The sequence below is a fragment of the Orbicella faveolata genome, unplaced genomic scaffold (assembly GCF_042242905.1).
Source record: "Orbicella faveolata isolate gen_17 unplaced genomic scaffold, um_ofav_v1 contig_36, whole genome shotgun sequence".
NCBI classification, from domain to species: domain Eukaryota; kingdom Metazoa; phylum Cnidaria; class Anthozoa; order Scleractinia; family Merulinidae; genus Orbicella; species Orbicella faveolata.
In genome coordinates this window covers 8451503-8477660 of record NW_028301565.1, presented here as the reverse complement: position 1 = coordinate 8477660, position 26158 = coordinate 8451503, and the positions used below count along the sequence as shown (strand labels likewise).

The 26158-nt window shown below is 39.6% G+C and overlaps 5 protein-coding genes across 5 annotated transcripts; 2 read left to right on the top strand and 3 right to left on the bottom strand.

Moving 5' to 3' along the window:
* Positions 1–30: 30 nt before the first annotated feature.
* LOC110042959 (tetratricopeptide repeat protein 28-like) lies at positions 31–12686 on the bottom strand. The gene is made up of 14 exons (XM_020748348.2): positions 12394–12686; positions 11865–12074; positions 10165–10348; positions 6283–8975; positions 5720–5948; positions 4444–4547; positions 3473–3722; positions 3167–3258; positions 2405–2606; positions 2155–2201; positions 1784–1852; positions 1448–1524; positions 867–945; positions 31–477 (listed from the first exon to the last, which is right to left on the bottom strand). The coding sequence occupies exons 1-14, from the start codon at positions 12400–12402 to the stop codon at positions 190–192; spliced, it is 4533 nt and encodes a 1510-aa protein (XP_020604007.2). The 5' UTR covers positions 12403–12686; the 3' UTR covers positions 31–189.
* A 14-nt stretch (positions 12687–12700) lies between these two features.
* LOC110042961 (uncharacterized) lies at positions 12701–16336 on the top strand. The gene is made up of 4 exons (XM_020748351.2): positions 12701–13171; positions 13594–13948; positions 14582–14662; positions 15188–16336. The coding sequence occupies exons 1-4, from the start codon at positions 12909–12911 to the stop codon at positions 15878–15880; spliced, it is 1392 nt and encodes a 463-aa protein (XP_020604010.1). The 5' UTR covers positions 12701–12908; the 3' UTR covers positions 15881–16336.
* A 78-nt stretch (positions 16337–16414) lies between these two features.
* LOC110042965 (uncharacterized) lies at positions 16415–17929 on the bottom strand. The gene is made up of 2 exons (XM_089274577.1): positions 17598–17929; positions 16415–17194 (listed from the first exon to the last, which is right to left on the bottom strand). Exons 1-2 carry the CDS (start codon positions 17720–17722, stop codon positions 16843–16845), a joined length of 477 nt encoding a protein of 158 aa, XP_089130703.1. The 5' UTR covers positions 17723–17929; the 3' UTR covers positions 16415–16842.
* Positions 17930–18370: 441 nt separating this feature from the next.
* Positions 18371–21509, top strand: LOC110042964 (ubiquitin-related modifier 1-like). Its single transcript, XM_020748354.2, has 5 exons — positions 18371–18452; positions 18549–18619; positions 18974–19055; positions 20000–20048; positions 20467–21509. Exons 1-5 carry the CDS (start codon positions 18418–18420, stop codon positions 20533–20535), a joined length of 306 nt encoding a protein of 101 aa, XP_020604013.1. The 5' UTR covers positions 18371–18417; the 3' UTR covers positions 20536–21509.
* A 1232-nt stretch (positions 21510–22741) lies between these two features.
* On the bottom strand, positions 22742–25771 carry LOC110042963 (large ribosomal subunit protein uL29-like). The gene is made up of 3 exons (XM_020748353.2): positions 25687–25771; positions 24946–25082; positions 22742–23012 (listed from the first exon to the last, which is right to left on the bottom strand). The coding sequence occupies exons 1-3, from the start codon at positions 25687–25689 to the stop codon at positions 22781–22783; spliced, it is 372 nt and encodes a 123-aa protein (XP_020604012.2). The 5' UTR covers positions 25690–25771; the 3' UTR covers positions 22742–22780.
* Between the last annotated feature and the right edge of the window lie 387 nt (positions 25772–26158).

Sequence of the window (26158 nt, the reverse complement as noted above, 5' to 3'; positions counted from 1 at the left end):
AAACAACGGGAGAGAGATAAAAAGCAAAACTGTCAATCACACTTTTATTGTTTCTATTTTCTATCATGAATTGAATTTGAAAGAGTTCGAAGTATCAACAACACATAACGTTTTGTTTATAAATAACCAGTTTGCATAGCAACTGTAATGAAGGTAAACAAACACATTCCATAAAGAACCCGAAGTTTTTTATCCATGATCCTCAATCTGAGACATGAACAGCTGTCGGACCTTATGTCGCTTGTGCATGGCAATATCGTCAAACCGCTGAGCATAAATTCTGTAGATCTCGTTTCGCCTCTCTCTGGTGTCATTGATTGACAGCCTTAGCTCCTCCCCTATGGGCTTTCGGTTGCAAGACGGTGTCATGCCGGCCAGCACCTTCACTTTTCCCGCCTTTTGCGCGGTTCGCGCTCTTTCCGAAGCCTCGTTCGGAGTCTTGCCGCCAATTACTGGAAGTTTTGAACCGGGAGCAGACTGTAAAAGAGTAGAAAGACGAAATGATAAACAAGTGTTTATGTTTGGCTCATCGATTTCTCCACATGCTCTTCATTATGAAGACTGGCCCTGCCCTCACTCAGCTAACACTGGACATATTTTCTGTTATGCTAATGACTACCTGTATAAGCAGAATAATAATTTCGAGCAGTTTTTGATACGTATATTACTCGTAACGGCATAAAGGAGTGAAAGCCTTTCACCAACAAAGATAAATTTAAAAATTTGGAATGAAGCCAATCTCAAAACTCACATCAAAGAGGTATACCATTACCTCTACACCTCGTTCAACGCTAAAATATGCTTTATATTGTGTTAATCACTGTTCTTGGCGGGAACAGAGGATGACATGATGATCAGAGTTTTACCTGAGCCCGCAGTAACTGAGCATGCCAGTAATTCGATCTTGTCGCATGACCAGCGAACTCTTTATTGATTCCTTCCAATCTGTAAAGAAGTTTCATAATCACTAATTTAATTATAATTCCAAGAGCTATTCTCAAAAACAGATCAGGGTATTTTATGACTTCAGTCACAGAGCGAAACGCGCCAAATTTACTGGTGAAATTTTCCCCCGTACCTTTAATCCTAACCTGCGATCAGGTGTTCTTTTTTGACAGCAGGGGGAAGAAAAAAAAGAAGCTGATCACAGGTACATTAATCCGAGCTCGCGCCTCTTTTCCTCTTGTATGCTGTTCGCGTCGGGTTCTGGACGTCGCAGACATTTTTTCTCGCGACGCTAAGAGCGGTTTTCGCAGTTCGACCTTCGCCTTGTGGGCAATTCTAGGATTAAGGTTTTTTTGTCACGTAATCAAATAGGGTGATTATTATATATCAATAACGTTCCCAAGGTTTTCTGGCTGTCAAAAGTAAGATCCTCTACAGTTAGCCCCTGTAGTGTGTAGTGTGTTCATTTTTCGAAAAAAAACGTCTGTAGCAATTAACTTACTCTCTTGCAAGACCCATCTTTAACTCATTCTCACTGCTACCCGCTCTTGTTGACATCCATGGTGTCTCCATTACGATCTGCGTACAACAAAACGACTCGTCTATTGAGATCACAAGCACTTTATATGAATAAATATGCTACGTTTATCAATCAAAGTCATTTCCCAGCAACAGTCTTACGAAAGTCACAATTCAGCTGTTTGTAAGTAACTATCCAGGATCTTTTTCACGCCATTCCCTGATACATGGCATCGTTCTTCATTCTTACAGCAATATAGATGCTACGATACACAAATATATGAAACAACTAAATACTGGCTACCAATACAACACTGACCTGTTTGGATGGGGTGAGCTGGGGCGAGAGAGAAGCTAGTTTGACAGACCGTCCGCCTGAAGATCGAGACTGCAATGAAACAACAAGGTTAGGTGCTCCATGGCTCAAACTTATATTTCCTGGGACATTCGCCAATACAAGCTACGATAGCTACGGGAATTGAAGGAATAAAAGCATCTCACTAGCACAAGTAAAACATCGAGGTTAAGGCATGCCTGATTTTGTATTGAACAAAAGCTTTCCTGCCGATCATTGTAAGAACTGGATAAATGAGGGTGAATTTCACGCTAACTATATGTTGTGGGTGAAAACCAGGCACTGGAACCGTCAGTCTTGTCTAAATTAGTAAATAACTAAAACATTTTCAGTACCTCACGTAGGGAAGAACGTGTCCGTGTATTTCCTTTCCCGATGTAATCTACAAAAAGAGATAAGTCGGATTATTTTTCCTGTGGATTTGCCCAAATATGTCTTATATTATTCTGGTAAACCATTTTTAAAAACAGCAATGGTCAAACGACCTATCCAGTAACTGGTCAAACCACAGAGATGTACTGTGCGACGGCTGCTTTTAAATGGTTTAAATTTTGTTTGTTGCATGGAGAATTACTAACAACTTACCTAGCATCGATGAGACTACGACCAGAGTGGACCTCAGTAAGATCTGGTTTCCTTCAGTCTTGTTAAACAGCAGTGACTGTCCTACTTCATAGAAACCCAGTGAGGCGAGAAAGCGTTGTAGCTCAGAACAGTACCACAGAGAACGAAGTACAAAGTCACTGGTCTTCATGATCCGCTCCGGATAACGGCTACTGAGGCTTAACTGAAAGGGTATACCATTGTCGGTAATTAGTATAATGTGAACCACAAGGAGCTGGAATGGCGTATTTGCGCCGTGTGATCGGTACATTGAACGGTGGGCTACCCGCGGGCAGGGGGTTACTCCCTATAATAGCCTATATGGGGAAGCTCCATCAGAAAAGGGTTACCTTTTTCAGGCTTTGGGTATATAAAAGGCCCTATATATTAGTCTCCCCGGGGAGGCTTGTCGTCAGTGCACTGGACTCCTAGGACATGGTCTCTTTGTGTTCTTGGGAAAAATATTTTCTCCCCAAATTGTCACAATCCAACCAATCCATAGAAGGTACAAGGAATTGTTGTTGTTGTACAGAGCGGCCAAGAAAACTTCTCACAGCAACCTGCGAATACTCTATCGTGAAGTTAGGCACGCACCTTCACGAAACAGTTAACTGTAGCCAGTGTACATATTCCTTCCCATCAAAAGAGTATTTTTCCTGTTTTTTTTTTTAAGGGAGTAGTCGGGATGTACTCAGGCTACTTCACTGCCCTACAACATACAAAGTACAAACCAAATAAACTTACAAATTCTCTGAGTTTCTCCATGGTGTTTTTCTTCAAGGTGTTTGTTATCCTCGCTAAGGTGTAACCTCCGCTCGAAGACACCTTTAGAATATCTGGAAGGTGAATCACAATGATCGAATCAACACGAGCATATCACATTCAAATTTGACATGACGTTGATGTTTTTTGTGTGACATTGTTGACTGAGTGGGTAGTGGTAGTCGTAGCCCTTACAGGGATAGTAACGCACACAACGCTTCTCTAGTTCAAGGTTTAAAGAAGTGTGAACACCATCCCAGGAAAAAAATAATCCCAGTTTAACTTTACCACAAATAGCTTGTAGAACTTGTGACGTCATGGCCAGAGTCCCGTCAGGGTCCCAATGGGGAAACACAACAAATGGATCTTTGTCATGCGCGCCATCTTTTTGGAAGTCGAATCCTAGGAACGCCATGAACTCTTTGACATAAGAGGCCTCTAAGACACAGGAGCTGAGCTGTGCACACATGGTAAAGTCCTCCGTCAAAAGGAGCTCAGGATGCTGATACGATAACAGCATTTGATGCGCCAACTGTACCTAGTTTGATTTGTTTAGAAAACGAGTGAACAGTCAGAACAGTGTAAAAAGTAGATTATCACGGGAGGATGCAAAGTCGTTTTAAGCATACAATGTTTATGTATTGAAAGATAAGTAAATGAGAGTGCCACAACTCTTAAAATCTTTCAAGTATTACCATGATGTAGGATGTATTTGTAGTTCTTTTGTAAAAAAAAACCGTGATGGCTTCTTGATTTGAAGCAACTTCTTTATTCCTATTCGATTTTATGAAACGATATCGTCAACCAGCTGTTATGATGGTGTTTTGTCAATCGAAGAGGAATGTCTCTAATGCTGCAGACCAATCAGGGATGTCGATAAGACGCATGACAGTCACACATGTGAATGTCATCGAATTTTTCGACCTTCAGAGTCAGTGTTGTTACGCTCAGGCTCTCTTCAGGCCTTCAGTTAGTCCGGGTGCAGAGCAAAAACGCCTGGAAAAGGCTATGCTACGTAACTGGCTCCCGAACAAAAACAGGGCGTGAGTTGCAGCGCTGCGACACGCGCGGCTTGTCTACTTCTCGCACGTATTCTCGCTCTTGCGCAACGTCCCAACTCGCTGAAACCTGCTACGCAGCCTATTACTAAACGAGGGTGGTTCAGTCTATAAGCACTCATACACTCGCGCTCATAGTCTCATAGTACACTCATGTTACAGCATGGAAATAATAGATGTGAGATTAACTGAGCTGCTTACCACATCCTTGAGAGCTGGCAGCACATGAGACAGAGCACTGTGTTGCTGCAGGAGCTGTGTAAGTAATTCCTGGAATCTCCTCATTTTAACCATAACTGAAGGAACTGTAGACGTAAAAGAAAGTCTGGTGTTTAAGGCATACAGAAGCAGAAATAACCTCGGCCGAATGCAAAATACTTTGAAATAAGCTTGACACACTTAAAATTGGACGATGCCTCATTTTGTTGTGCAAACTTTCAATCTCGCATTTCCAATCGCTATCTAATTTTTCTTGTCCTGGTTTTCACCCTCGAGCTCAAGGTATCCGAGAATGACAAGGCCCGCTTGTGAGGGTAATATCGTTGTAGGTGACGGAGAACTGGAATGACGCCCGATTTACGTTTGAAGCGCCGGTGCCCAAGGTGAGCCATCCTTCCACCTTGCTCAGTGTCCTTCACTGTGCTCTTTTATAAAATAACTGAGTTACTACGCGCGCTCTCATTGGTCGATAGGTGCGTTTAGATGAGAGTATGTAAACACGGTTGTGACGTTTTAGATTCGCGCGTATTTTTGAGGATTATTTTACAAAAGCAATAGAGCACTTTTTCCGTGTTTACATAGCCTCATCTAAACACGAGGGGATTGGGAGAGTTCTTGAACGTTTGCAAACTCTCGACTACGTCTCGTGTTTGCAATAACTGTCTCGAATTCTCCCAACCCACCTCGACAGTCTGTGTGTTGCTCGTCGAATTTAGAAACAAAAGTTGCTTCCCTTCGAAAATAAAATCCTGGAAATTTGATTGGCACAGTGGTCTTATAGTTAGTGCGTTTCACTCCTCTAGTGGTGTGGGATCGAGGTAGAGTCATGGTGTTTTGTTCATGAGATAGATCTGGGAAAGGTACCTAATTCTCAAATATGTTCAGAGAGGGAGGGTTGGGCTTAAACCTTCGACAAATAGTAGTAGAAGAAGAAGTAGAAATACTCTCAGTAACCAAGGGCCCGTTTCTCGAAGGTCCCGAAAAGTTTTTGCACCCGAAAAGCCGTAGCAAAATCTCATACCTTATGGCTACAGAGCTGTTTTATGCACATATTCTTAATGTGACCAGAGGTTCTCTTCATACAAGAAGTTTCAGGCGTATACATCTCTCTGTCTTTAAATACTAATTAACTAAAAATGCCTTTGCGGGCCCAAAAACTTTCCAGGGCTTTCGAGAAACAAGCCCCTGGTGTCTCTTGTACCTGACTGTTGAAACATCTACCTATGAAAAGGTATTTCTTGTTAGTTTTTAGATTTACCTTTGCTGTCCAGTGTTTCTGCCGTGACAAGAGGAAACCTCTCGGGTGAAGAACTTTTCACCACTCGATCCAGTACCCCATCAAACAGCTGATGTCTCAAATTCATTAAATTGACTGGAGTGTCAAATCCAACATGGACAAATGACGCCCAGGAGTATGGGGATGACATGTGCTCTACACTTCTCACTTGGGTCCAGGCCTCCTTCAAAGATTTGCTGATAGTCTTACCCTGAGGACAAAGTTTGGGAAGAAGTTAAAACTGCTAGCCAGAGTTATCCTTCAAACTTACATACTTTGCAATCAACAGTTACTGTAGCAAATTAACCACTAGGGAACCACAATAACTGTATTTACGCACACCCATCTAAACCCATCATGTTATACTACCTTATCTAGGCATAACCCTAACCTAAACTATATCAAGAATTAATCTGGAAATGAAAAAAATAAAAAACTACCAGTATATTTCCTAAATGTACATGTAATTGGTGGTTTGTGAAATAAAAAGTCTAACGTGTAACTGCTTCTATCTCTACATTTATTATTTCATGTTTAAAACATACCATTTCCAAACCAGAGTAAAACTGGTAAAACAGGTTTAAGAGTGAGGACTGAGGGGCAGACCATAATGGCATCACCACAGACTGTATGCCTGCTGCCAGGAGAGCTGTCGCAAAATGGAGGCTTGCATGCTTTAACTGGCAATACTGATGGCTGCATCCACAACATGCATTCAGCACAACAACCTTGGCTGACAGTTTTAACAGAGCAATGTCTGACAGTGTAACCAAGAATGACTCTTCTGATGGAGGGTTGCCATGGTGATGGGAATCAGGAGACAGAGCAATGCACGCATCTGGCCAGCTTCCATATGTCACTAAGTGAACGACAGATGCTTCAGGCAACATCTTCAAGAAGTGTTCCTTGGTTGCTTGGCAACCACTAATTGGATCCACCCCTAACAGTGAAGCAATTGTGTTCACCTCTTCTTCTGCCAGATCTGATTGTTTCTTGGGACTCCAGATTTTTCCGTTTAAATCTACACTTGCAATCTCTGGATTTCCTTGCACAAGGATCTTTGGGGAATCTGGCACTTGGTTTCCATCATGGGACGACTGAGTAGTGGCTTTGGTTTCCTGTGACATTGCTCTAATGCAAGGTAGAATGCGGACATTGAATTCTTCATGCAAGTACTTTCCTTCTTGGTCTTGCAAACAAGGAAAAGGAACTGAATTGACTTCCAGATCTGGAATAATCACAAGTTCATAGACACCACCTCCAAGCTCAGTCTTCAGCTCATTGTCAACAGGACTCAAAAGCAAATGATGCAACTTTTGAAGAGGTGTTAGTTTAGAAGAGTGAAGGAACTCACACAAGTAGCAGGATTTCTTGCTCTTCTCTTCATCTGATGACGCACTGAGTTTTCCTGACATGACTGCATCTGGTAGTGCCCGATGGTCACAATTGTAGCTTTCCTTGCAGGTGCTGTGAAGCTCTTCAATGCACAATTTAATTTTGTTTTCAAAGCTGGAATGATCACAGCTCCTATGCCAGTGACATTTCACGATGCCCTTCCCAGGGGATAGCATCCACAAGAGAAAACCAGAAGGAATTGTAGAAAAAAGTAACAATGTTGCTTTTTGAGAGTTAACAATGCTCATGATATCCTTTGCTGAGTATGGTGTGACAAGTGGTTCAGACGAAGGTGAAGAAGTCGACGACTCCGCCCTAGCTAGAATAATCTTATGTCTTAAAATGTTAACAAGAACTCTTGACCTACAATGTTCAGCAATTTCTAATGATTCCTCAACTAAATTCATTTCAATTAAGGCCTCTTGCAAGTCCTTGTGACACTGATCCAGTTTTTCAATGAGAGGGTCCTTGTAAATTAAACTCCTTCCATACTTTGACAGCAACTTGTCTTCCAAGACTGGAATAGCCTTGTTGAAGTAATGCTGAGAGCTTTCAAAATTTCTCATGGATTTCGTTATCTGTGCAAGAGCAAGACTGTACTCCAACTCTTCTTCTAAATCATTGTACTCCACAGCCAACTTCAAACACATTTCATAGTAATACTGAGAATGGTGAAACTGATGCAGTTCTCTGTAGCATGAGGCAACCAGGCTGATTGCCTTGTACTCAAGTTCTTCCATCTTGTTTACTCTGGCCAAGTGTAGGTGCTGCTCAAAATAGCCAAGAGCTTTAGTATGATTGCCAATAAGTTTATACAACAATCCAAAATCCCTAAATGCCAAAAGTTCTGAAACTTTATCATTCAAATTCTGTGCAAGCTTCAGATGCTGCTCGTGATTGATAGCCGCCAATTTAAAGCTCCCCATGTTTGCATACACTGTGCCAATATTACCATAGGCATAAGCTGCACCATGGCGATCATCAAACTTCTTACAAAGTTGCAGTTCAATTTTGTGGCATTCCAAAGACTTTTCGTAGTTACCTTGCAAGAGTTCCAGATCACCAAGGTTTGAATATGCTGTAGTTAGGTTCTCCTGCTCAACAAACTTCAACACTTCCATGTACTCCTGTGCATGTTCCAATGCTTTCTTATAGTCCCCCATGAGTTTGTAGGCTGCAGATAAATTCCACACTGCTCTTCTTTCAACATCACTGTTCCAGTATTCCTGGTACTTTTCCCTATCCTCATTGCTGTTTTGCAGATCTCTCCCAACGGCTAACAACTTCCCATTGTAAGACACCGCTTGGACATACTGTGCCAGTCTGTGATAGATATTTGCAAGTTTCACATATGACTTGATTTCATATTCTTTGTCCTTGAGATATAAAGCTATGGAAAGACACCTTCTAGAGACTGAAAGGGCCTTGCTGTAATGGTACAGGCAGTAATGACATTCACTCATGATAAGTAGTGCCAACATCACTGTTCTGCCATTCTGTGATGAAAGTCCCTCATTCTCCACACTTTCTCTCTCGTCTTCATATTCATGGTTACCAGTTGGAAGATATATAGATGAAAACCCAGCAGCTGGATTGGGAAGTGTCGATTGTAAGTCATCAGCGACATGGCTGTAACTTGCAGCATCCTCGTCTGTCTCCTTCAGAACTGTGTTGCCAAGCAGGTTTGTTATGCTTGCATGTGAATACAATAGCTGCTCATTCCAGCCATAATGTGCTTGCAAAGCTGTTGCAATGACACTGATGGAAATCTTGTAATTTCCTGTTTCATGCAACCGTTTTCCAAGTTGAACAAAGCTCTCAAATTTATGAAAACCTGCAGTACCTAAAATTGGTCAGGAAAAAAATGCCATTATAATTGTATTATCAGTGACAGCTACATTTTGCATGCCACCATACATTTTATGTCTTGTGTAAATGACATTACAAAAACTGAGTGACTGAGATCATGGAAAATAATGGTTTAACAAGTATTTAGCCAAAAGAAAATCTCCATTGCATCTTGGAAAGCTAAATATATTATAATTTGCCTGTATTATAGTCTGGGTAGTGCATTCACATGGAAGATCAGGGCCAGGTCTACATGTAAATTATGACATCTCTGCAAGTCTCTGTTATCTGTCATCATGCTTGACCTTTTTAATTTTGGCTCATTCATGAATTATGCAAACATCATTTTACCACAGGTGCAAAATACTATATATAAGTTAAGAGCATGTCACGTTATTTCCTTTCACATATTGTTGTTGGCAAGTGTCTCAATCCCAAATAAGAAAAAAACAAATTAACTTTCAAAAAAGATTAATGCATCTGTTCTTATCCCACTGTACTTATTCAATCTTCAGTTAATTGAATTTGAATGGATTTAAACTTGTTATATCAAAGGAAAAGGTAAGTTGAACTGCAAAGAATGACAGTAATAACAAGAAAAGATTATCCATAACCAATTTCAAAATTTCCATTACTATCTAATGTACAAAATTATATCATCACACAGTGTTTAGTGTTACGTGAGTCACATTTATTTCTGTTTCTTAGTTACATGTAATGAATAAAGACCGATTAGAACCACCACATGGTGGTTCTAAGTTTCACTAAGTTTGGAGTTATAAGCACACAATGGATCATGTGATGGAATTAATAGTCTTCCTTTATCGTCTTTTCCTTTGTATTTTGCATCTCTTGGAGTCGAACAGCATGGGTAACTGTGATTTTCATTGTCTTCTTATTTTATTTCCTCCAATTCCTACCGTATTTTAACCCTAGTTTTCAACCTTGCTGTTGTAGTTTTTCCCACCACATGCAATGAAGGTAAATGCAATAAAGAAGTGATTGATAAATCATGGCATTGGGGTTTCAATGGCAGTTCTCAGCCAATCACACATTGCATTTGGGGCCCCGACATTTAGTTTTGTCTGATACTACATGAAAAATGTTGTCTTGTATTTTTCCAATTTGACAATAATTATTTTTCTTTCATTTTAATTGACCTGCCCAGGGATCACAGATCTTACCTTGGTCTGAGAGAGTTAGCTCCTCTGTCTCTGACATTTGACATATGCATCCAACAGCTCCAATAATATGTAACAGCAGCTCAGTGGGGTGTGCTGTGTCCAGTTCATAAGCCTTGAGGTACGACTTTAAACATTCCTTGTAGTTTCCAAGGTTTTCAAGTGAGACAGCTCTCAAAAAGTGCCCCTGCATACCAAAAGTATACGAGTCTAGTTATTTTATCATGATTATTTCTAAACTGGACCTACTTCTGGTAAAAACACAACCAACCTCTAAAAAACAGCACTTATAAACTATGTCTTATAATCCAAAACCAGAAGGCAAAAGCCACAATCTATGAGCTAACATTGACTGAGTGAAAAGTAACAATTTCATCTGTTAAAAATAGCAAAAAAGCTGAATTTCCCCAAAGAATGTTAACAAGATCATCTATTCAGTGTAGTCATTAACTTTTGATTCACCTGTTCCCTTGATCTTCACACCTGCAACAAACATGTAACTTTTTGGGTGAATTGTATCAACTCCAGGCAGGTTCACCGGAAACATCAAGGGCCCATCAAACATACTCAACAGGTGTTATGGGTTACAGCCCCTATTGACAGCCCTGTCTATGAGGGTCCCCAATAGGTTTGGCGGGATGCGAGATTTGGCTTTTTTTCGCTGTGATATTTGGGATTTGAGCTTAAAACAGGGGGCGGGAAGCAGGAATTACAATTACGAGCAGGAGCGGGATTTCATGTTTTTATGGGGTTGGGATGTGGGGTTCACAAGGGGAACAGAGCGGGATTCGGGATTTCAATTCTTACGTGACCTCATAAATTGACCAGCGCAAAAGCCGCAAGTTGGGCAGAAATGAACCTTTAGTGCGTACAGCTGTGTTAGGTTTCAAGTAATGAGTATCAACGACTCTGTACCCTGTCAGGTTTGGTCAAATGCATCCATTATCACTTGACTAAGTTAGTATCATGGGACTGTATGAAGTCTTTGAGTCCTATTGCAATCCTCTGACATGAATGCCATCTATCCATTTCCCACATCTTCAACGCTTGCGAATGTAATCTTGACCTCCCCTCCCGCCTCCGGTCCTTTCTAGTTTTTCTAGTCTTTCAACCTTTTCTAGAGGGCTCGTCTTGACCAGGATGGCACATTGGGTGGCAGTGATAGTGATTTACCGAACAAAGTATGAGACATTATAAATTGCATCGCCATATATTACGAAAAGTATGAGAGAGCGGGAATGCCTTCATTCGGAAAGAAAAGTTCTGATCCCAGATTTCAAGGAAAGTGAAGACACTGAAAGCTTTGAAAGAAACTGTCAGGTGTGTTTACGGGCCATCCCTTGAATATGGTAATGAAAAATCATTTTCTGTCACTGATATGTAGACAAGAGAAAACAAAACAGTAAACAGTTTACAGAAAGAAACGTTATAATCATTTGTGCTTACTTATCTGCTACCTATTGAATCTCTTTGTGATCTTTTATGCGATATCTATTTTTAAAAAGTTTCTTTGTCAATAATTAAATTAATTACTAATTTAAAACATTAATAATTAATGCAGAAACGTCTTTGAAAAGTAGGCGGGATCAGGATTTCCAGGAAAAAAGGGCGGGATGGCAGGATTAACATTGAAAAATGGGCAGGAAAGTGGGATTTGAGAACCCTATTGTGGACCCTCTGTCTATTGCATATACCACTTTTACCTTTGGCTTTTGAGGAATAATAGTTATGAGACTTTCTGCATCTTTCTTGGATTCATTGAACATGCCTAACTTGGCATACACTGCTGATCTGCAGCCAAGAACATCTTCATCGTTGGGCGAAAAGGACAAGGCATCTGAGTAGAAACTGATAGCTTGAAGGAACTGGTCATTTTTAAACGCTCTGTCACCCTTGGTGCAAAGCACTTTAAACTGCAAAATAATTATACAAAAACAAATGATTGCATGTAACTACCACATCAAGTTTTAGTATAGTAAAGACCATCTAAGTTCAGTAGCAAACTGAATTTAATTGAAAGTATGATGGTTAGACAAAGTTCTACGGAGATCTGTATGCAAATGAACCTATGAGAGATCATATATTTGGACTGCAGAGAAAGAAGATGTAAGACATGAATGATCATCTACACTAAAACCCTTAATTAGTTCAGAAAGTACTTGTAAAACTATGCATGAAATACTAGCCAGCCTTATACTGCAAATTAGGTTAGGTTTACAAAAACTCACTTACCTTTTCCATAATTCTTGAAAATGACTTTTGTTGGAAAGTTACACTATCACGCAATTCAACAAGTCAACTATTTTTGAGACAACAATGAAAGCCATTTGTGGAGAAAAGTTGACGGAAAAAAAAAACTAGATGAGATTTTTCAACTTATTAAGCTTAAATTCTGATAATTCATTGAATAAAACGCCAACGTTATCGCCGATAATGACACAAACTCGACATAAATTGCCCTGTTTACAAGTAGCACGACCTCTCCGCCATCTTAGTTTGCTTAGCAACCAAACATACTCGGGCCAAGTCTCCCCCTTACAAGCGAAAACAAAAACGCCTTGCAAGTATTAGCCACTTGCCTGCTTGCGACTGCTAAATTTTTAATGAGACATTTTCCTTTTGATTTTAAACCTTTTCACTTGAGAGAGATTTTCATTCGCTCAAGCTACATTGCATTCTACTTCTGGTAGATTTCAAAAATCTTTCTCAAAACTATCCAAAGACTTCCCGTCAACGGAACTCGAACAATGACAACTAAACGGATTGCAGCAACCATCCTTGTTTTGTCTCTTGATTTCTTTTACTTTCTCAAAAGCGAGCACGTAACGACAGATGGCGACTTGGATGACTTCCAAAAATGGTTTCAAGATCATGGTGGAAGATGCCGTTGCAGATTCATGAAAAACAAAGACCAAAAGTTGACCGCTGTGGCTGATCGAGAGATTGTAGACAAAGAATCAGTATTGATGGTTCCTCAATCCCTACATGTTAACTCTGCCACTGTTGAAAGGTACTTTAACACAATTCCTTGAGATCATAGATTGCTACTTTTATACAAAATTACTTTTCTCCTTTTTCCGATTCACCCAAAAGTGGATCACAACAAGCCCTATATATAGACGTTAGTTTGTGGTGAAGCTGCAAACTTGCCATAACTAGAACTTTCTTGTACTGATAGTCACTGATCACGTGTGACGGCATATCTTTGACATGGTTGCTTAACAAGTACCACAGGCACAGGTACAACGGATGACCAGGTAGCACCATCCACCAATGTGTGTCCAGTCAGAAAAAGAAAGAGAAAAAAATATGCTACAAAATGCCAGCTTTGCTGGAACAAAAGTTTATCGGTTGACCACAAATATATACCCTGCAAATTATTTAACTGATTTCAAATTAGTAGTACATTCACAAACTGTTTTCTAATTTCAGGTCAATGATAGGGCCAACCCTTGAGCAGTTATTGCTTGCGGAACATCAAATTCTTAACCGTCCAGATTACATGGAGCGACGTGTGATGCACTTGATGCAGGTGGCTGTATTTGTTCTCTATTCCATTCACACTAGAGATGAACAGTGGCTTCCTTACTTCAAGATTCTTTCAAAACATGAATGTGATACACTGTGGATGTGGAGTGAAGGAGAGCTGAAGGAGCTTCAAGATGACAAATTGGTTAAAAAAGCTGTTAAGTGGAAAGACATGGTTTCCATGCTCGCAGCTAATCTCACACCAAAGCTGAATAGCTTTGGCATGTTTGCTGGAAAAGATCTTGATCCTGACACTTTGGTACGATTTCAATAAGAGCTTTATTGCAATTAATTCATCACAATTAAGTTCTAGCAGTAAGGACACCTCCCTAGCGCTAAGATTGGCTAGTGTTTCTTGTACACGTAGTAAAAACATCCCTTGCCAAGAGTGAGGAACTCAAACTTGCACTTGTTGAGATTTACTTTGTTTTTGTGGTTGATAACATCAGGAAGAGGGGTTAAGTTTCAAAGAGGGCTTAAAATTATACTTTAACTTGTCATAGAGGGTCTAAATGGGGTGAGATAGCTTAGGATTGCAATGAAGATTTGAACTGCCTGCTGAGAATTCAGAAATGACAGCATGACCACTTTTTTTGCTGATAGCTAAGACCTGAGATGTGCAAAATTTACTAATAACTGAGAAAGGGGCTGAAATTTAAACTGATAGCCGAGAAATTGCCAAAAAATTAATTCATATCTGAATAATGGTAAGCTTAGGGTCAGCAATAATAGGTGGTTTACTTTTAGTCTTTGTCAGCAAGGTGTCGTATTTTCAGTAGAAGAGTAGTCTTATGTAGTAAATGAATGTAAGTGAATGTAAAGAAAAACTTAACTCTGCATACATATAGCCAAAGACATATTAATCTCTAGATAACTTTCTGTGATGTTTCAGGTAAAAGCAGTTTGTGCAGTCCAGTCAAACAGTTTTAATGTGACAAGTAACACAGGACGCCCAGTCAGGACTTTGGTGCCTGTAAGTTGTGCCCTCTTTTGGCACCTTGTAGCTTTTATAGGTACATTTAACTTACTTGATAAGAATTACCTCTTACCCTGATGTGCAACTGTGAAGCCAAGCAATCAACGCTTATGATTTTGTTGCAAACCATTTCAGCGCTTGCTCTGGACCTTTTGTTTGAAGACTGTACAAGGTCAAAAAAAGTTATGACTGTTTTGAAGTCTACATGCCCTGACACCACTAAATTTGTCTAGTAAAGTTGTCTGAGAGAATGTAGCATGAGGTACTTGCTAAACCGTTATGGACGAGGCTTGTGGTCCATGGCTTGTATTTAACGATAAGCTTGCACAAAGACACTCCTGCATGTATTGGTACACAGGCTAATTGACCATAAGACATCAAATTTTTCTGTAGCTAAACTTAGCAGAATTAACCCCCATTACCAATGCACACTTTGTGTTCGTTATAAGATTCTCGAAACGTTTAACGTTAGTCTTCAAAACCCTCGCGTTTAAATAAGATACGATCGTGTTGGCTTTACAGGGCTTAAACATGTTCACATATCGGCCCAATGCTGGGGGAACATGGTGGACGAAGGGTGGTGCGTTACGATACAGACATGTCAACGCCACGGTGCAAGAAGGTGATGCTATCTTCATTGATGTTAACCCGATGGGTGACAGCATTCAAACACTTTTGGAATATGGCGTGTTCGTTCCCGAAGGAAGCAAATTCTTTAGTCCTTTACCAGAACAAAACAGTCGAATGCGAAGAAGATTTGTGGAAATGTTGAAACTCAAGAAGAGGGTAAAATACAGCGAGAAGTTTACTTTCAAAGCAGCTGGTCTTCCAAATTTCAGAGTTCAAGCGCTTTCGGACAAACAGGTAGACGACCTGGTGCGAGAAGGAAGCAATCCAAGCAAATTGTCCGAGCTAAAGAAAATATTCAATAGCCCTTCGCTTCATGTGGAAAGCAACTCGTTGTACTCTTGCAAAGACGAAGTAGTCGCGTTAAATTTGTTGTCGTTACATCTGCGCGATGAGATGTCTGGTAGAACTACAGGAATGCCACAAGATGAAGACATCTTGACAAAGGACATTCCTGCAAGACTGCGCACTGCTGTGGAGTTTAGACTGAAGTTTAAGAAACTTGTTACGAATTATCTTGATATTACTAGTGCCAGGGCGATAGAGACGAAAAGAGAATGTCTATCTAGGAAAAGAGACGAACTGTAAGATTGTTTTTACTGTGCAAAGGGGATATTCGAAAAAAAAAGAACTTGATAAAACGAGGTACAGAATAACCTCGCAGTGTTCCAACATTTAAATTCAACGGAACTTCACGTGTGTCTGAGTTCTCTTTCTTTCTTTCTTTGTGAAGTGAAAACTAGGTCTGGCATCCTCAGTGTTGGTTGCATGAATATGCATAGGATCAGAAAAAGAGAATATCTCATAGCTATTTATATAGAGGGCGAATTCTAGTATTTGAATAAATATATTTAAAAAGTTATTATAAGTGTTCCAACCTTGCAATTTGCCACTTTTTACCATTTCCCACGCGCCGGTGACGCTCGCGAAGCTTTAATAGTTTTGTATTACCTTCCTTATGTTGTAGGAATGAATACATGGAATATCTAACATCATCCTTAACCTGTAAAGTCCAGGTAGAGAATAAAGAAAGCACTTAGCAGGCAGGTTTTCAGCAATCTATACTATCCAGACGAGTCCCAATAGAGATTTCGGGAGACAAACGAATACAAAATATCAGAACTGGAGAGAAAACAGCCTTTATTCCTACTTCGCTATGCCAGCCTCGACGTGCATTTGACAGTATTTGGAATATCAAGACTTGCATCTTAGTCGAGATATATTGAATAACAGGTTAAGACTCATCTAGCGAGTGGAAAATGCTATCAGTGATGAAATTACATCCTCTTTAAATTACGAGTTATTACTTTCGTTCTAGTTTTGCTTGTGATAATCACAAGGAGTTTATGGTAGTTTATGTACGGAATTAATCGCCAATGACCTGTCGACCAAGCTAGAGACCTTATTTTAGGCATTTCATACGTTCTGCATGTTTTGCACTCATCGAGTCCCTCTTGACTGCTGATAAGAAGCCATAATTTTACTGGCAGCTGCCATCTTATTTGACGTTTCTGTAACAGTTGATCCCCAACCGTATATGCTACCGAAGTTTATTTATTTTTTGATAAAGGGGGGTCTTTAAAAACAATCATTTCAATTTCGATCGGTCCATCAGTTTCGGCCGACAGACCTCCAGGATTTACTGGAACAAGTTTGATTTGTAGTTCCGTGTTACTGTAATCCGGGGGTACGTCATCCAATTCTTCTTCATCGCTAATAAAACCAGACGATTCATCTGCTCCCCTGCTGCTTCCGCGTCGGTTTGCACTGAAAATCTTGTCTATGCTACTTTGGAATCGCTTCAGTTTCCGGTCAGGGTCACGTGAGAGTCTAAGGTGGACGAGAACCCGTTCCAGACCTCGTCTAACTGCTCGTCGAATCCTTGAGGGAAGTTTCCGAATCCTGTTGAACAAATCATTCAAGCGGAGGGTTATGAGAATGCACGCGAACTTTGATTAAATCCGCAGCTAACTCCTCGGATATTTCTCTTTTAGGGCCCGGCGGGAAATTTTCTGATTGCCAATCTATCTTCTAAATGTAATCTTTAGAGATGATACAGCTAACTAGATCACAAAATATAGCGCACTGTTTTAAGAAAATATAAAAGGAGGCAAGTGCAATGGGATGCTGCATCATATGCTTGAAAGGCTTGAAACCTTCCCTAAAGTGCGATAGATCTCTGGTCACAGCTACGTTGAGACTTGAGTTTAATCGGCCATTCACCCCATACTCCCGAACACTGATTGTGTTTTATTTGGCCAGCAAGAAGAATTAAAATTGAAATAATATTAAAAGTTCCACTTACTGTTTTCCTATGATGAGCAGATTCCGGCGCAACCTGGGAAGGGCAACGTCCATTTTGATCAGAAAAGCTGATCCCTGACAGTAAAGATGATTTACACAGTAAACAATATAAAAAATGAAAAACATCAGTTATTGCACTTTCTACATTCTAATAGTTGGCTTCAAATTTAAAACTAAGATTTAGACCACTGGACGTGTATTCAGCTAAGCATTTTAAATTTTAACCATTAAAATTACCTTTAAAATTGACACCCTTTGTCCTGAAATGCATTTCGAAGCGCACTTCCAAGAGTAACTTTAGTTTTCAAAAGCCAAATTGTCATTTTTCGTTGGGTAAGACTTCTCTTGGTGTAAGTTGCAATAAGATCATCAATCGAATTTGACGTCACAATTACGTGCGAGAGGAAAACTAATTAGTGAGATCATATTTATCAAGTAAATTTGTTTAATATTTTTCCAAAATGGCTTTCCTATCTACGTTGTTAGACATATTTAGTTTAAGACAAGCGCGTTCTTTTTAACACGGGTGTTCTTTAGCTCACGCACAGTGACACGATCTTGCAAGGGAATCCCCCTTCCACGCGCGCTGGCCTATCCTTGTCTAGCGATAGGCGTTTTGAACCACTGAACAATAACTATTTAATAAGTACAGTGTGGCTCTTTGATGTCAAGTCTTGGGTATACCGCGACCGTAGACGTTGATTTCAGCTTTTTAACAAACCCCACGCGTGGTATGCGCGTGATCCCACGCAGACACCCACGCGAAATTGACATTGAGCTCAGCGACTGAGTACAGGGAGATGTGCGCGTGAGCTTGTAAGATGGCGGACGGACTGAAAATCTCAGTTCAGTTTAGGTACTTTCTTTGTGTTTCTTTTTGCTGTGGGTGAAATTCACGAAAAACGTTTTGATCATTGAGATAGTGTTAACCGTATATTGTTTAATTCTTCAGCGGCGGGGCCGAACTTCTATTCAATAAAGTGAAGGAACACGACGTTGTTTTACCCAAGGATCAAGATTCATGTGAGTTACTTCTCCTTACATAGTTTCTTTAATTTCCCGTTATACTAGTTCTAAGAATTTGGCATCATATCATCACATATGCTCCAGATGATGATCGTGTTTTGTTTTTTTTTTTCATCACCCTGGCTATTTTTGTTGTTGTATAAAGGAGAAAATATATTACATTTATCAAACAAAATTTAATTTTTATAATTAATCCTTCAAGCTAGAGTTTATTTTATTCCTAGAGAAATGAAAATAATGTAGTTACAAAACATATGTTTTTTAAGCTAAATTGCTAGTTCGATACAGATCTTATTTGTTTGATGTTTATTGTGATGAATATTTTAAATTGGAATTGTTTTTCTCCTCCAGGGACTATTAGAAGATTACTAACATGGATCAAAGATAATTTATTAAAACAAAGACCAGAACTGTTTATTCAAGGGGAATCAGTGTAAGAAACATATATTTTTGTTCTTTGTAAGATTGGTTGTCTTGAAATAATTATTATGAAAGTTACCAAGAGCCATCACTAGGAAACAGATGATCATAAGATTTGAGTCAGGTGGTAAGTATACAGTGGAACTTCTAATGTCCTTATAACACACAGGCCATTATCAGCCTACCACTTCTCATTTCTTTCATACATCTTGGGACTTTGCAGACGTTAGGGTGGTTCATTATGCATGCACACAATGTGGCAACAACATCCTTTTATTTTACCCTTCTTACAAACTGAAAAACAAAGAAACCTAACCTGTGTATTACACTGTGATAAAACATGACAGGCATTTGAGAACACAGGGGAAATGTAGAAAACACAAGCTGCAGGTGAGTATTTTCCACATTTCTTGAGTGTTCTCAAATGTCTGTAGTGTTTTATCACAGTGTAATACACGGCTTAGGCTTCCCCATTTGCTTTATGATATCGATTTTACATGCTTTGAGTGGAAACAGCAAAGCACACAGATCGACAAACTGACACAATTAAATACCACAAAAGTGCTACATGCAAACATCAGCAAATGTCTGATCACAAATTTCTTCAAAGAAAATGTTTTTCACTCTCTCTAACACAAATGTTGACTAGAGTTAATGTGGCCAAAAACAATAAAACACACTTTTTCTGTTTTATACCAATAAAACATGGCTTTTTGACCAATCATAGCGTGTGCAGGGTCCTATCTAAATTAAATAAGGGTACTGGCAACCTGAAATAACCAGACTGCCAGCAACTTGCATAAGAAGGCAGAAAAATTTGATTGTCTTAATTTAAAGCTGAAGAAAATTAAATTAATAATCATGGTGGTCAATATTTTGGGCCTTGAATCTGAGTTGATTATTTTCAGCTACCATTTGCCATGCATTGTTGTGATAATGAGTTTTACTTCCTATTAGACGGCCTGGAATATTGGTGTTAATAAATGAAGCTGACTGGGAGCTGATGGTATGGACATGATTTAATAACCTTTTAGTTCTAAGTTTGATGTACTTGATTCTCACTGTGATTGTCTTGAATTGTGTTGAGAGGTGCAGGGGTCTCATGGTTAGTGCGCTTGTCTTCAGATCGAGCAATCCTCGTTTGAACATTCCAGGTTCGAGACCTGCCCAGGGTCAATGTCAATCCTAGCGCACGTGGCGGTTAGACCATGCCTTGCGTGATGTACAGAACATGTGTGCACTAACAAAAGTAGGCACCGTCCTTAATTTGAATAGCTGTTATAGCAGTTATCAGCAGCTTGACACACAAATGAGGTGAAAGGGTCCATTGTATTGACCCTTTCGCCTCGTTTGCATGCCTTTCAAAACAAAAGAATATTTGACCACAGACTCAACTGCAATCAGCTATTGTGTTTGTCTTACAGGGTGAATTGGATTATGAGCTACAAGAAAATGACAGCATCGTGTTTATATCAACTCTTCATGGTGGATAGCATTTATGCAAAGAGGACCTGGAGTTGGAGAAGCATGCTACTTCTTAGAAAGAATGTCACATTTTTTAATTGTGCTAAGCAGTGTTAGACTGGGTAACAAGAACAGTGCTGACTTTTTGGGTTCCTTGTTCACACCCTAACGCAAGAAGCGCTGAAAGATCAGTAGAGGATTTGTAAAACAAACACAGCAACACAAGTTTAACTGCTGAATGCAAATCATCTTTGAAAGCATTCCAAGGAAACGTAAGCAATAAGTTATTTGCCCATGGATTCCACCATGAAAATGATCATTTATCAGACACTGTTTACTTTCCTGAGTCATTGTCATCAAACATGAGATAATGTTTACACCTATGAACAACACAATTGTCTTAAGTATTGAAGCCTGCGAATGCAGGCTTATTTCCGGCTGTGGCTTGTCTCCACCGTTATTTATGGCGGAGACAAGTGACAGCCACAAAGATGTCTGCATTTGCAGGCTATTAGTATTGTAACCCAAAAAGATAGTTTTTCTACCAATGTCTTGAAAATAGAAAAAGTATAGAATCTGTTATAGTTTTCTGAAACATATACATTTCTAGGTATGGGTCAGACTGCAAACTTTAAATCTTCTGTTAGGTGCAGTCTTCAAGGGTTACACAAAATTTTGTAAGCTAAATAAAAAAAAAATAACTAGTTATTTTCAGGAGTCATTAGCCTGAATTTCAACCATCTTCCAAGAAAATAGCTACTTGAGAAGACAGGTGGCTCTGACTTCCATAAGTGGCCAATTTTTGTCAATTTGCAACTTAACCAACACCTGGCATTTAAAATTAAGTGTAAATTTGAAAATTTTGATCAAGATGTCTAATGGAAACAATAAAACTAGAACAAACAACTGCAGGAAACATAGGAATAAATGTATGTCTAATGGAAGCAATAAAAGTGGAAGAAATAAATGCAGGAAATGCAGGAATAAACAACATGGAATCTGAGATTGTTCTTCCTTTCATTTTAACCATAACACTCAAAGGTGTTATAGTCTAGATGTACTACCTATTTATTCCAAATAGACATTGTTCAAGTATGCAACACAATATTATTTTGTCCATTGCAATGTTCACTATCGAATGGGAGGCACATTGGCCTAATGGTCGAACTGGACCTGGGATTGGTTGGTCTGTGGTCAAACTCTGGCTGAGGTCTTCATTAAAGTATTTTAGCAGCATAATGACTCTATCTCATTGCTGGCGGGTAATCCTGCGACAGACTTGCATCTCATTTAAGGAAAATACTAGAAAAGTAAGCTGCAGCAGTGTTGAACACTTTGCAAAACATAGACATTACCATGATCACCTCAGTCTCTGGATATTTCTAGGCAAATTTGAGGCAGCATAGTTTTCAAGTGCAAGAAAGGGCCTTTATTTCCCAAATTTACGAGTGAGTGTTTCAAGATAAATATGTAGAATGCAGAATCTCTCTACTGACTTCTCTGTACCCTGCGAGACAGAGATTCTCTTCTGTTTCTGCTCGGTGAGACATGGGAGGTAACCTCTGCTTGTAACTGCTTGATTGCTTAATCAGCCACCGTCCACAGTCGGGAACTTTTTGACAAGTTTTAACCAGTTTAAAACTTATGCATGAGAAATAAGATACAAATGGCCTGCAAGCATGCTCTCATCATTGACAGCAATAAGCAAAGCCATCAGCAAGCAAAGTGAGCTGGTAAGAAAGTTGGCAAGCGTTGGCGAGCGAAGTGAGCCGATGAGGGCAAGTGTACAACTCGGTGAGCGGATTGTCTGCTAACAATATCCACTGCCCTGTAATTGGTAGCTTGAAATGTTAGTTATCTCCAGCCCTCAGCTAAGGGCAGCAGATGACTGACAGCCCTGCAGGTTACATCAACTCCCTCCAATGTAGAAACCTTCCTTAGAAAGACACTTCACATTTGGTGTATTTCCTGGCAACCTGGCAACATCTACCTTGAAGAGTTGATTGTATGTGGTGTAATGGAGACAGGGTGGTAGCCAGACCAAATTCTTACCAGGGCAATACAGAGAAAGCATGCTTTTTTTGTGTTTACATGATGCCTCTAAAAAAATGTGAAATAAACAAATAAATTCAAAATAGTTACCACAGCAAGTGCCTGACTGTTGCTAGCCACAGCCCCAAAAGGAAGGAAGGAAAATGACTCGGTACCACTGAGAAATAAATTCGCAGAGAAACGTTTATCTACACAAGGTATTTATTGACAGACATTTTTGAGTTACTCTTTTACAGCATATTTCCTCAATGAGAAGTGTGTGAGCTTCTTCTGCTGCTTCTTGGTCTTAAGGGAAGCCTCATGCTTGGTGAGGGCACGTCTCATGGCTCGGGTCTTCTTTGGCCTAAGGTCAAGGGGTTTAAATTTCTTTGTCTTGTAGAACTTGCGCAGGTTCTCACGCTGGGTCTGGCTAATAACAGTCAAAACTCGGGCAATGGACTTTCGCACAAGTTTGCTGCAAAAGAAGAAAAATCACTTGTTAGGATTGATAAATTAGCCCAATGCAGTACTTTCTGTGGGACATGTTTACATCTGCTTTCAGTGTTAAGTGCATAGCAACTATCTTTCAACATGCCATCTCTCAACATGCTATGAAACCTGCCAGTTTCACAGTTAAATGGTCTTTCAGCCACTTACATAGCATGTCGAAAGATGTCACCCATGCACGTAACACTGAAAGTGGCTGTAAAACACAAAACGGAAAATGATGAAAATGAAACTACAAGTAAAAGTCACTGTGGGATATGGGTGTCTGCCAACTGTAGTGTCAATAGACCATTTTACAGTTGTCTGCTCGGTGACCTGGCCTTTGAATGAAATTAAACAGGTAAGTGACATGAAAGGAAACAAGCATGCCAAATTACTATGTCAAGATATCTTAAGGACATTCGTGCGAAAATTTTCCATTTTTTTAAAATTTTTACTGCAGTCAGGTAATGAGTTACTTATATCAGAAATGCAAAAAAAATCGGTGGTCACCGACTTTGTTTCAGAGATAAAGTGTGTGGAAAACTTCCCTGATTTTGAAAATTGCGCATGTAATTCAGCATGGTCTGCAGGGGTTTATAGTTAAAAATATATTGAAGGTGAGGGAACGGAGGCAAACAATCTTAGTCATATTTAGTAGAAGTGGGTCTGTTGCGTAAATAATTCCAAATGTTGCCAATGTTTTAACAAAACTGAACCCTTCAAAAGGCATTTGAAACCACCACACAGATAAACAAAGAGCTAACCAGAACAGAATTCAATGGTGCATTTTGCAAAAAATTCAAACTTCTAATTGATAGATTTTCTTAATTTTTTCACTAAATGTAGAAACTTGGTAGAGAAAATGATCCATCAAAAGAAAAATAGGGGTCACTGAACGTCCAAGGTTGTTAAATCCAGGTAAAGTAGTAGCAATAGCCATCTGCCCTATCATTGCTTATCGTTGCACGCTTATGCATAATGTGGCGTGTGAATTTGTGTGTGCAGTAAGGATGCGCAAAAACAATTCGTGTGAGCGCCCTTGAGTAATTCTTTATGGACAAAACTGTCTTTGAATAGTTATACTATTCACGTTTTCAAATTACCGGCATTCGCTTTCCTACCCACGCACTTCCACACCAGTTATCATTTTTTTGTTGTTGTAGCCTGTGCATTTATAATTTCACTGTAGGTGATGTATTTGTAATCATCTTGTACAGCCCCCCACTCCCACGGGCCTCTGTAGGATTTCAATAAGCTGCCTGATCTGAAACACATGGTTCAAGAGTGAGTTTCTGTCTTTCATTGTATAAAAGATCCTAAAGACAGTATGTGCACCACAACCAAGTTCGAGAGCTCTCAAGTTGATTTGTTGGCAAAGAGTGAGATCTGCTAGGGGGATCTGGGGACATGCTACCCTAGTAAATTTTGAAAAATGGAAGTAGTTAAGACGTGTCTTCCTTCATTCTGAGCAGAAATGTGATGCTTTAAAAGCAACTGTTTACATCTCAGAATTTTCTTTTTATTGGACCAATATCAACTCTTTCTTAACATTCTGACTTACATGTGTCTAGAAGTAAAAATAACATGTTATAATGCTTGTTCTACATGCTGTCAGTCTGATCACTGACCGAACAAGGATGAAATTATGTCATAAAAGATAGTTTATTATGAAGGAACTTCACTAAGGCAGCAAGGAATCTTAAATACGTGAGAAATAATAGTTTCAGCGTGAGAGCATAAGATTGAATTTGTTTGTGCGAGTCTCACGCTCAATGCGTGAGACTTGAGAGCTCTAAAGTTCCCATTCCCCCTTCCACAGTCCCAGCGTACCTGGGAAATTGAGGACTGCAATCAAACAGTAGCAGTTTACATCACAAGAGAGTTTTGAGGTTTAGAGTAACATGTTAATTTCTACTTACATTTTAGAGAGTTTAGAAGCAGCACCACCAGTCACCTTAGCAACTTCCAACTGAGACAACTCATTCTTGAGTTCATCCAGCTGCTTCAGAAGTTCTTCCTTCTTCTTCCCACGAAGCTCGTGAGCTTTTACCTTCACCTACAATGCCATTAATCAAATTGATACCATGAATAAAACCCTATGACCTAGCCAACTCTTTTCTTCATCAGTAAAGTTTGAATGTTGTGTACATAACCTCTACACAAATATTCCTCGTTCTTACAAGAGTACCGTTGCCCACATATAAGATTGTCTTAAAGTGGCTATGTTTTAAAACTGAAGAAGATTGGGTTTGAATGACAAAGGTGAAGAGCAAAGTTTACACTGGCCGAAACTTTATAGCTCTTTCCTGGTCTACATAAGCTCAACTACCCAATGTTTATCAATATGCGATGTTTGCACCACATGAGAAATAACACAGATGCTTTTATTGCAATTATTCGTAATATTATCCAGAGCAACTTTAGCGATATCTTAAAATACAGCAGCTGATTTCTACAATCAGCGAGTAAGACAAGAAATTCACGAGTGTTATTTTCGTTCGATTTCTTTTTCAGCTATAGAAGAATTTTTAGCGAGATAGAGAAACCAGGAAAAAGAAGGATGTTCGGTAGTTTCTACGAGAAAAGAAATGGCTATATAAAGACATACAAAGATGCGATGGAAAGGGATTTCTACAGCATATGCATTCTCGAAAACCCACCATTTTGATGTTGGCTTAGAGAGAAAGGTACAAGGAAGCTCGCATGGACTTATGGGTGATAACACCGCCTTAGGTTTGGGTTAAGATCGCGGGCTCAGTGCTTCGCTGGCGCAACCTCGTCCCCAGGGCCTTCTCCTCGACGATTTTCATGTTGATAAGTGGAGAAGGCCCTGGGGACGAGGTTGAGAACTTTTGCATTTTGCATGGTAAATTGCATATTCCCTACGGGCGGGAAAATCATCGCCAAAGAACAGTGACTGTTGATTTCCGCAATTATGAGCAGTAGAAGTGAAATAAATTTTCAAGTATGAAATCATAAACACAAAGTTAGGTATAGACAAAGTCCTAGCTCAAATTCCCTCTAGTTGAGGTAGTAAAGGAAATGTTAAGGATTACGTATTGTCTGGCTCAAGCATTCAATAAATGCAGAGTTATTCAAAACGTTTTTTCTCCCCGAGGTTACTTGCAGCAA